Source organism: Vigna unguiculata, chromosome 10, assembly GCF_037176805.1.
Source record: "Vigna unguiculata cultivar grain cowpea cultivar isolate G323 ecotype 2 chromosome 10, ASM3717680v1, whole genome shotgun sequence".
Lineage (NCBI taxonomy): Eukaryota > Viridiplantae > Streptophyta > Magnoliopsida > Fabales > Fabaceae > Vigna > Vigna unguiculata.
In genome coordinates, this window is record NC_140801.1 from 44,254,538 (window position 1) to 44,266,576 (window position 12,039).

The window sequence follows — 12,039 nt, forward strand, 5'->3', positions numbered from 1 at the left end:
CAAATAAAAAGAAATGATTGTTTAAAAATTGTCATTATAATGATTTAATAGTTTTTCTTTTAAAAAATAACATCAAGTGTAGTCAAATTAAAAAAATAATAATTTTAATTATATAATATTGTTATTTTTTTGCTACTAAATTTAAAAAACAATAAATTTTATTTTTTAGCAAAAGTTTCTTGTGTTAATCATGATGCTTGATGAACTCAAGCTTACCAAATTCTGATTTCTCACAAATCAAATCAAAGTCAGAATCTCAGGTAAGTACAAATAATATTTACTAGGTATTCCTACATACTGTTTTTTCAAAAATCAGATGTTTATACACATATCTGATCATCACTGAGACAAAAGAAAATGCAGATTTCTATTTCATTTCAGTTCATGAAGTGAAGGTTTCATTCAACTATTGGTTCAGGTTTAACAAAGAAACTCCTGGCTTCCTCATCAGTAACATCACTGTAAAGAAACCAAATAACAAATTATGATCCAATGAAGAAAAAAAATATACTTGTATGGATTGAACCATCATGAGAAAGGTGATAAGATAATACAAGAACCTGTCTACAGCTTCTGTTGTGGAGATCAAGGTGAGATCCTTAGAAGCAATATACTGACAGAAACTGTGAAGACTTTTCTCTTGACAGAAATAACATATATGTTTAAGGAAACCATTGAACTGTTTTGATTTCTTCACAAACGAAAAATTGTTAGTTCAACAAGTTAAAAATTCAAGGAGTGATCACAAATAAAGGGTTGAATAGTGAAAATCCTAGCCATCGTTTACTTGCATGAATAAGGTAGATGATTACCTGCTCAAGGATGCAACTCTTGCGAAGCAGAAGTAGATATTCCAATGCTTTAGGATAGTTATCACCTTTGTGGGGATCCTCCACCAGGTCAAAGATTTTACTTTTCATTTCATTGATTGCTTTCACAACCCAATCTGAACTATCTTTATCGAAAATCAAGGCTACAAAATCTTGGGCTGGAGTCAGATCCTCTATTTTCTCAACTTTAACAGATGCATTTTCAATGAGATTGGCAGGTTCAGCAGAAATGTTTTCTTTAACCTCTTCATCATTTGAAGAAGATCTCTTTCCTCCCAATAAACGCCTACACTTTTTCTGCAGCAAGACATTTGAAAGTAGATCATAATTGACATGGTTATTCAAAAGATCACAATTGATGTTCAAAGAATAAGAGCGAAGAACTCATTCTTATCTTACCATTGGATTTCCCTTAAGGTCAAAAGACCTGCAGAATGAGTTTATTACAGATTTGTTCTGTAGAAGCAGGTGAGTATCAAGCTCTGTAATTTTCTTGAGTGTGTCATCAACAGAAGGTACTGCCACATCTGGATTCTTTGATTTCAGCTCCAGGTAACGATAGAAGCGCTGAAAGGTTGAAGAAACATAATAGATTACCCTTTAAAGGGACGAGAGGGGATAGTTTATTAGATTAGAGATCAATGCAAAATTTTCCGGTGGGTGAATATGCTGATCAACTTTAAAAATAGGATTAAATATGTTTTTAGTCCCTAAATTTTGACGTAAAATTGGAATTCGTGTTTTATGTTAATACTTGTGTTGTTTACACCGTTTCACACAAGTTCCCTATTCAATGTTAACTAGAAACGCATTTGACACATAAAGAAAGTTTAACGTAATTGAGTTAAAATAATTATATCTATTTTTTTTAATTTTGAAGATCAAAATGTATCAAAGTTTCGGACTAGATGAATTTCAATTTTGTGTCAAAGTTCACTGACTAAAAAAATATTTAACCCTTAAAAGTATAAAAGATAACAAATATTAAGCATATTTCTTCATGTCTTAAAGCATCCAGCACTAACTCTAGCCAATAAGAAATGCCAAATGAAGATTCAGCTGAAAAAATAAAGATGGAACTATGAGTGAATAAAGGAAAAAATTGTTAACAAGTGGATTAAGCCTAACTCAACTCCACAAAACTCGTTAGTATGATAAGGTTTGCATCTATATTCTAAATTGACTTTATCTCTAGTCGATATGGACTTCCAACAGGAAGAAATGAGAATATAAACCAAAAGTATATGAATGGATAGAATACGTACCTCTGACACTGGATTTGGTGTAAAGTCAGGTAGCAAAACTTCCTGTTGCCCATGTGGTGCAAGATCAAGCTTTTTTATTAAGTTAGCTGCAGCTTTTAGCTGTTTTCCATTTGGCTGTCTTGAAGCTGGGAAATTAGAGAAAGAAGGGAATTGAAACTCTCGCACATCCTCAGCAAAAGGAAGTACATTGAAGTAAAATGAATCAGGCTGCACAGCATAATCAGAGAAGCAAGAAATAAACAAATATGAAGAGGAAAAACTGAAGTGAGAACAGATAAAATTATAAAAATACAACAGACACAAAAAGCTTACAATATGTTCTTTCTCTGACAAATTGGGTGTCAAGACCCCAATGGTAACTTTCTTTAGTCCCTTTGTCCACACACAGCGTAATATTGCCACCTTATCCATTTCCTTCATGGCTCGTGCAAGTGCAGAAACTGCAACCATGGCTCTTGTATTTCCACGTTCAGGTAGGAACACATATGCATCTTTCATGTAATGGTGTCTATGGTGCAATTTTCATATTCAGACATGAATATATGAGATAAGGAGTCAAGAAATCTCCATTATAAGTTCAAATCAGATATATTCTTCTGAAGCATGTACAATCTTACCTATATACATTAGAAGAATCAGTAAAACCAAAAAGCTTCACACCCTTTTCTGGTTTGAATTTAACAGCATCCCATTCGGCAGAGGATATGGGAACTATTTGAGGTCCATAGCCTTTGATTCTTTGATCAGGAGGGACAACTCTGTCAGGATCTTCAGAACTCTTGTACCCATAATCTATTTTGACTTCATGTGTAACACGTTTATAATTTGGAGGAGCCTTATCTGAATATCTCTTCACAATAGGAGATTTCTCTCGTCCTGATTTCTTGTATACCCATACCTGATTAACATTAACATTTTCAAGTAAGGAAAATACCTTTTACTAAGAAATGAAAATGCTCCTTTCAAAAGACAAATTGGATAAAAAATAGCCCACTTGCATGGAGCACCAACTTGCCAGATGAAGAAGAAAAAAACTGAAGACACAGTAAACAAGCAATCTGCAACTTTAAATTCTGTTCACAAATTCTGATATACATTGCTCCAAAAAAAAGTTATCTTTTTTATTCTAACATCAAATTAAAAGAAATATGATGTTAAATAGTAACTTGCACTTGATGGGTTCGTTCTAAGGTACATACATCGATCATGGTCTGGAAATTAAGTTCAGGTATATACACCGATCTCACCTTAATGCTGAGATTTGGAGTGAATTCAAGATCCCCTCTGAAAACTGTAACCAGATTTATATTTCTTGTTCTAAGAGCACCAAATAAAGAAACTGGATTCTCCACATACAACAATCTTGTTGATGTTTCCTTTGAAAAGATATTTAACAAGCGATCATTCTCCTCCATTACTCCCTTGTTTGCCTTTTGACTAAGCTTTCCTCTAAAAACAATACTTTCCATTTTCATACCACGTGCAGTCAGTTTTTTGGCAATGGTGGTAACTTGCTTCTCCTTTGTTCCTTCTAAAGCTTCTTTAATTGGACATTGTGCATTAGTAATAAGACAGAGACGTTTGTCTCTCTTTTTTGTTCGTCCAAATTTTCTTATCAACATATCCATGCCAACAATGATAGCATCAAGAACTAACATCAAAGTCAAGGTACGTGTGGAAAAGAGTGATGAAGTAAAATCTATGGCCGTAGGAAAGGATCAACTTTCTCTTGGAAATTTAAACATTCAATCTTAACAGCTTTTGCTACTCATTGCATCACTTGATTTTAGTTGCACAAACCTAATGCTTTTCAAGATAAACTTGTAATACCATTCATGCAAACAAATACTCATTAAGAAAGCAAGTAAATTGTACAATATAATGTAATCTGAAATACGATATCTCTGAGCTATTATCTGTTTTGGAGATTGAAACTTCTATCATGGTTTTGTCGTACTATTAGAAATACCATATTACCAAAACGATATGGTAATATTTTGACATGTTAAAAAAAAGTTAAAAAGTATAATTTAGCAGAACATAAAGCCAATGAATTTATGGATACAATCACCATCAGTTGTTCCTCGAGGCAGCTTTTGTAAAGCTTTAACAAAATCTCCATCCACAACTTTTGTGTTTCTCAAAATCACAACATGTTTATAGCCACCCACTTCCCTAGTAAGTGTATTATCGGTGTCTGAGAAAATGTCAGAATAAACACAGATGAGAGAAGCCCTTAATCAAATCAAATGACATAAAAGAAAACAAATAACAAAGTAGAAGGGATTTTTGGAGTGTCTCGTTGTAGCATGAAATGTAACATCTCAAACTCATAATACAATATTTTCCAATACAATACTTAAAATCATAGTAGTATTGTAAGATAATTTAAATATTTTACAATTTTGAAAATTCCTAATATATTACACATATAAACAAATATTTAATTAATAAAATAAAATATTTTAATTAAAATTTAATCTTTTAAAAAATAACTTTTTTAATATATATATATATATATATATATAACAATATATAAAGAGATATCCTATGTGTCCACATTTTATTTTTCTAATTTTAACCTTAATTATTATTTTAATAATTCATTATTTTATAAATAATTTATTTTTAATTATTTTTTTAAAACCTTCTTCTATTTCTAATCCTTATTTTGAAAACTATCTCTTCGATCAATCATGACAATTCAAAAAATACAGAAAATTTCACCGGTATATAGAATCCAGATACTTGATTGAGCTTTCCTTTTATATAATATTCTTCTAATATGCCTTCAAGTATGCTAATCTTTCCATATTAAATATAATTTCTTTTAAAAAAATTAAAAATAGTGACATGTACAAACACGGAAGCGTTAACTTAATCAATTGAAAATATCAAATTGAATTATTTAAAAAAAAATTAAAATACAAACTAATTCATGACCAAAAATATAATTAAATCTTTTAATTAAGAAATCTTAAAAAATAATTATGTTAGTATTTATACTTTTTAATTTACTAAAATATAATTAAATTAATAATCATGAAATATCTGTAAAAAAAGTGTTAAACTTAGTGTAGTTTACAGGGAAAAGTTTATTTAGAAAGGGAATGAAAACAACAAAAATAAAAGAAAAATATTTAATTAATAATTTGATTTTTATATTTAGTTTCTTTTATTCCTTTTAGTTTCTATATTTATTTTTGAGTAGATTGAGTCCTATTTTTTAATAGAAAAAAAAAATAATTGAATTCTTATTCTCCCAAAAAAAAATATCAATGTGACCATGTCTATTAAATTAGTGTTAATTCTATTTGACAAATCAGACACTTTCCAAACATCATTAATTTCCAAACGTAACTAAGATCAATTTAAGAGAAATAACCACGTTAACTCTATCTAAAAATATTTTAAAAAATGACAAGATTGATCCGAATTTTCAGTGCAAGCATACTCGGCAATCACATGACAATAAAATCAGCAATGCACGTAAAACACTAAATCAACACGATTCATTGTATTTGTATAGCAAAGATTAAAGAGAGCGAGAGTACCCTTAGTTCCAAATAACACTATTCCCACTTGATCATCTTTTCTAAATATCATCTGCAAATAAGCACAAAATCAGAACCAAATAACCTAGATTTTTTGCTAGATGTTAAGAAACAACATTGAAAAACATCTAAACCAAACACACAAGACTGAAATAACAAGAACATCACAAATGAAACTGTGAATAAGAAAGAGGGTGAGAATGATTAATACCTTCTTTTGTACAAGCAAGGAGCAGACTTTTTCAATTTCAGGAAGAACAGAATGCATGGATGGGCCAACGTCAAGCAGCAAAACCAAAGCTTCCTTTTTTTAGTATCATCGTCATCGAAGCAATACAAAGCAAATATAATGAATTTATACATTCAGATTAAGTAATGAAACTTAGAATAACAAAGGGAAAGACAAAAACATTCTAAATGGGATTTCCCTGGAAAATGAGTGATGTTGAAGTAAAACCACAAACCCAGAGAAGTGGAGAAAAAGGGTATGGAGAAATGAAGTAAAAAATGGAACCTTGTTTCGCCCATGGATGCAAAAGGAAAGAGCGGGAGATTGAGCTTGCAGAAGGAGGAAAGTTCTATGAATGCGACTTTGTGAATTCCCTCTTAGAAAGAGAAATTCCTCAACTGAATTTTTCTTATGAAAGTTGTTTTTGTAATAATTATTCCAAAATAAAACAATCTTTAATTAAGGATCTAAGTTAAAAAAAAAATTGTAGTGTTTTCATATTAAAAAGGTATTAAGGTGTAGATTTATTGAATTTATGATTTTTTTCTTGATTCAAGGAAATATATTAAAAATGTTACATCAGCTTAATTCACAGTATTTTATATATATATATATATATATATATATATATATATATATATATATAATCATCACCTAAATTAGTTTAATGATAATAAGGTTAAATTAGATTTAAATCTATGTAAATAAATCTCAAACAGAAAGTTCGGGTAAAGGGTGATGATAATAAACAATGCAAATGAACTAAAATAATCTTTTGATACTTGGATAACAATAATATGCAACACCTCGTTAGAAACAATAATACGATATGTCTTCTAATATAATTTTTTTCTGGTTTTATTTTTCTCGTTGCATGGCAATTTGAAACATCATTTACAAAAGTGGTGCAATTTTGCGGAAAATTTCAGCGGAGGTAAGTCATAGGATATTTGGACAACTTTGTCTCATAGAAGTTGCATGGAAGTGATACGATTTTAGTTAAGTAGAGTTGAAATAGTATCATATTATAATGATTTCAGTAGATTTGAGTGAAGTCGTGAGAGTCAAAGACGACTTTACTTAAGTTAAATTTGGTTAATAAGCAGAGTCGTGCCATTATAGTACGATATGAGTTTGAACTAAATTTTAAGGTTTTTAGTTGTTTTTAATATGTTATTGGATAGTCGAAGTTAGGTAATGGAAATATCTTGAATTTTGGTTATCATATATTTGGACAAGGCACATGGCAAATTGTTGTTCATTTTTTCTTATTAGAGCATAAATATCCTCCAGATATTAGTGATCAGCTCGTAACATGTATTCAATCTTCGTCCCTTGTTCCACGAACCATTTTTTGGTTCTTTAAAAAAAATTAACAAGAGCACAAATTGGCAATGATTTTGCTCCCTTCAAAATGGAGTTCATACATTTGACTAAATTTGTTATCATGTGGTTGTATATTTTCCCCCATCATAAGCCTGAGTCCACTTTTTCAATAGTAGTTGATTTATCCAAGAAGTTTCTTGTTGAAATTTGGCTCTCATAGCAGATATCTTTGCTTGAAGTCTAGGTTGTTTCATTTCATAACCTATGACATTTTCATCATTAGAATTAGGTAATAAAAAATAGTGTTTATTGTATTTAAAAATTGCAATATAACTAATATACATACCCATGTTTAGTGGTTGTGTCTTCACTTCCGCATTTTTGAACAGATTGTTGAAATTAAAGGCAACATGGCGAATGCAATAAACATATGTGAGTCCATTTCCTTCCCAACTAAATTCCGGAGATTGTAGTGCTGAGAGTATAGTTGTGCCTCTATCAGTGATCAAGCATAGATTTAGTTGTGGTGTCACATATTCTCGCAACAGTTGGAATAACCAAATCATGGCTTCCTTTGTTTCTCCTTCCACAATAGCAAATGCTAATGGAAAGATGTTGTGGTTGCCATCTTGACCAATTGTTGTTAACAATGTACCATTGTATCTTCTAGTCAAAAAAGTGCCATCAACTTGCATTATTAGCTTGCAATACTTGAATCCCTCAATACAAGGTTTGAAGGACCAAGAAACCCTTTGTAAGATGTATATTGACATGTCTTGTACATCACCAACAATATAAGGATGAGTCACATATTTCACAATTGTGCCTGGATTGCTATTTTGCATAGCTTTGAACCTCCGAGGAAGATGATTATATGATTCTTCCCAGTCACTGAATTCCATGGCAAGTGCCTTTTGCTTCGCATGCCAGGCTCTTTTATATGACACAGTATATTCAATGTGATTTTTTATTTCAGCAATCAAAGTAGCAATTTGGGCAAAGTTCAAATTAATGTGATCGTTAGAAATATATGTTGACAAACATGTATGTGTTGCCTCTATTTTTTTTTTATTTCCCATTGTCTCTATATTTTGCTGAAAGAAGCTTGGATTCTAAATCGGTAATCAATTCCATAACTCGTGCAACGCACAACATATCTGTCTAGTTTAGATTCAACCACCACAAACTTAAAGCCTTGATCAATATGGAATTGTTTTATAGCATTAAGGGTTGACTCTTTTGTACTAAAACATGTTCCCTTTGAATGTTGGAGTTGAATATTTTGAGCAGCCTTACTAAATGACACCCCCTGTTGGGTATATGATGTGGGGACCAAGTCTTCCTCTTCGTCAAATTCGACATTGGAATCATTTGAACTAGGATCATTCAATATGTCTCTTATTATTGGTTCAATTTTAAAAGTAATTGAAGGGTCACCTACGTTTCAATCATCCATTTGTCATAATAAAAGTAAACATTGAGATAATACATGCAATACATGGTCAATCAATGTTAGATAACGAAATGGATGGAGAAATGGTTTATAAGACTTGTGTTTCAATTGCTATTCGAAACGGTAGAAGAATATGGTTCAACACTAGTATTTTTTGTTCCCACACTAATAAGAATATGGTTCAATAACATTGAGTTGGTAATGACATAGTCTGGTAGATATATGATACTATGGTCTGCTTTAAGAGTGGTCAAGTTTGAAAACTTTGTATTAATGGTGCAACTACATAACAACCATTTCTCATTGTTGAAAATTCAAATGTTTTGAAGTTGTATTATATAACGTCAATGTTTTTCATTAATAAACTGAAGTTGTTTAAAATTGAAACAACTTTGTAGTTGACGGAAGGTGAAGTCTTGGCATGTTAGGACGGATTCATCATCAAGAAAGTCTTTGCAAATTGGGACAACTTCTTCATGAAGTGGGGAATCTACCCATTATGACACGACTTATGCTTTTGTAAGTAAGACAAAATGACGCTGGACACTTGTGATGAACATCTGAAGTTTTGGGGTTCACCTCCGCAACACATAATCATATTGAGTGTCTTGTTGATCGTGTATTGCTACAAAAAAACGTGTATCACAACGGAAAATAAAGTGTGTTGCAATGCCAGAGATTCTTTCCATATACTAGGCTTTGCACACACATGATTAGTAACAATGGGTGACTAGTGGGTGAACTATTCATGCAAGTATCAATGCAGGCTGTGAATTATATTTAAAAAGGCACGTCAACACAATGATTGGTGCTCATAGACCACTTGTTTTGAGAATGCTCATAGACCACTTGTTTTGAGAGTGTTCAAGTCACATAACGCATTGTGATTCCCTCTTGGTTATAACTACCTCTTCTAAGGTAAAGCTTTCATAGTTTGTTACCTCTGGGTTATTAGTATTTAATAGTTTGTTACATTACATTTAGATATTAATATTTTAGTTTAATTAGTCGGATAATACTCATTTTCATTCAGATGTATCAGTTTGGTACCCGGTTTTAAAAAGGTAGCAATTGAGTCACAACTTTTGAAAAAATGTCTCAATTAGGTTCTTTTCAGAAAAAATTATTAATGTCGTTAACTTTATTCATGACTTTTACCACTAAATTTTAATATAAATATCAATACTTAATTTTGCAAGTCATTTTAAATATCAATATTGTTAGTGACATTAATAATTTTTTTAAAAGGACCTAATTGAGACATTTTTTCAAAATTTGAAACTCAATTGACACATTTTTAAAAGCATGTATCAAATTGACACATCCGAATGAAAGTGGGTATCATCCGGCTAATTAAACCTAATATTTTATACATGTTAGAATAAAAAAATATATTTTTTGTAATAATATGTGTATGCATCAATTGTTGGAGCGTACATCCATTAATATGTAATACTTTTAAAGTTGAATGGTATTGATCCACAAGTGGGTGACATTTAAAATAAAGTTTGATTTAACACTTTACATTATAGATGCATAACTGTAAATAGTATTGATTATATGTAGGTCTTCATAAAAGCGATGACTCATAATGTTAGATTCTCTTGTGATAAGTTTGTATTACAATTGCAAGAGAGATATGTTACTAATGCAGATTGAAAGGTCATGATAGACTATTATGTCCAAGAAAACACTATATTTGGACAACGAACCATGTTATCTGAATTGATCCACGAGTGAAGACAATGATGGATGTTGCTGGATTTGGGCAGTTATTGCCATTTTGTAACATGAACATCAATTGTCACTTAATAACTACATTAAAGGAGAGGTGAAGGACATAGACGCATACATTTCATCTTTCGCACAAAGAGACCACAATTACATTAGAAGATGTTGTCGTTCAGTTGGGTCTTCCTATTAATGGTGAACCTATTATTGGTGAAACATCACTTGAAGACTTGATACCACGAGTGGGAAAACTACTAGGGTTCATACCCCCCAGATTCTCTTAAAGGAAACTTAATAAAAATTTCTTGACTAAACAACATGTTCTAGGAACTACCACATGATGCAACCGAGATAATGTTGTTGCTCAACATGCAAGGGCTCATATTTTTTGCAATAATTGGAAATCTATTGATACTTGATACATCAGGTGCTAGAATCTATATGATGTATCTACTACTATTGGGTGATCTACACTCAGTTCGTAATTATAGTTAGGGATCAACTGTCTTGGCGTCTTTGTATTATGCCTTAGGTCATATATTAACTAGGAAAACATTGGTGGTTGCATGCTTCTACTACAATGTTGGGCATGAGAACAAATTACATGTATTGCTTCTATTGAGCCATTAACTCCCAAACAAATTGTTGCAGGTGATGGTTTCCCACTTGAAAAAAGGCACATTTCTATTCCTTAATCATGCAACGAATAATTTATACATTTTTCTTCCAATTACACGCAAGTTTTTGTTTTACAAAGGTGATATTGTGCTCCAAATCAAAGGCATTATGCCCTTACCAAGATCGTTCCCTTAGTAAGGAAAATCTTGGACTAACTGAACACTAAACAGGTGAACTGTGATTCTTGTACAAAGTTTGTATGTATGGTTAACAAACAATTTCCACCGCTATTGACATGTACTCTTTATAGTTCTTATGGACTCCATACTCCAAGGATGACGTCGTTGTACTGATTGATATTGAGGTTTCTCCAGTTTGTCGAGTAGTAGTCCCTTTTATTTGTTTTGCCACTATGGAATTTCATCAGGTTGATCGGTTCATGTGACAATTTCGATTTTGCCAAAATTTTCCAACTAACCCTTTGAATTTGGATCAGCTTCACATAAAAGATATGAAAGGTAGAACATAAAGAATGTGGAATGATCGTTATTATCGTTTAATTGAAGATATTAATTTCACTGGTAATGGCCATTTACATGACACAACAACATACATGCAGTGGTACATCAACCATGTTATTTGTTACATTTTGCCTCTATAATCATCCTCTGATGACGATGTAAGTCACTTGTCTTTAACAAGTTATTTGAGATTTCTTTTCATGTGAACTATACATTTCCCTTTTATATTACAGTATGACACACCACAAGAGTCTACCCAACCTCCATCAAACACTCCTTATCAATATGTTGGGTCTTCTTCGTACGTTCAACAACCTTAGTACCAGTCACTTGGTCAGACTAGTTTTCAACCACTGTCTTTTCCACTATACTTGGATGTGTCACAACCAATGTTTTCAAATGCTCCATTGTAGCAAGTTCTATACACATACAACATGTTTCCTCAACAAGCAGATACTTTCTCTAGTCCTTCACAAAATGTATTTGCAACTTCTTCGTCAACACCTCTGTCA

The 12,039-nt window shown here is 31.6% G+C and overlaps 1 protein-coding gene across 1 annotated transcript; it reads right to left on the minus strand.

The window, feature by feature from the left end:
- Positions 1-187: 187 nt before the first annotated feature.
- LOC114166323 (ATP-dependent DNA helicase 2 subunit KU80-like) lies at positions 188-6,240 on the minus strand. The gene is made up of 12 exons (XM_085667726.1): positions 6,164-6,240; positions 5,861-5,953; positions 5,650-5,701; positions 4,161-4,292; positions 3,343-3,746; positions 2,713-2,993; positions 2,408-2,603; positions 2,096-2,302; positions 1,230-1,397; positions 813-1,127; positions 561-691; positions 188-459 (listed from the first exon to the last, which is right to left on the minus strand). Exons 2-12 carry the CDS (start codon positions 5,915-5,917, stop codon positions 399-401), a joined length of 2,004 nt encoding a protein of 667 aa, XP_085523852.1. The 5' UTR covers positions 5,918-5,953; positions 6,164-6,240; the 3' UTR covers positions 188-398.
- Positions 6,241-12,039: the final 5,799 nt, after the last annotated feature.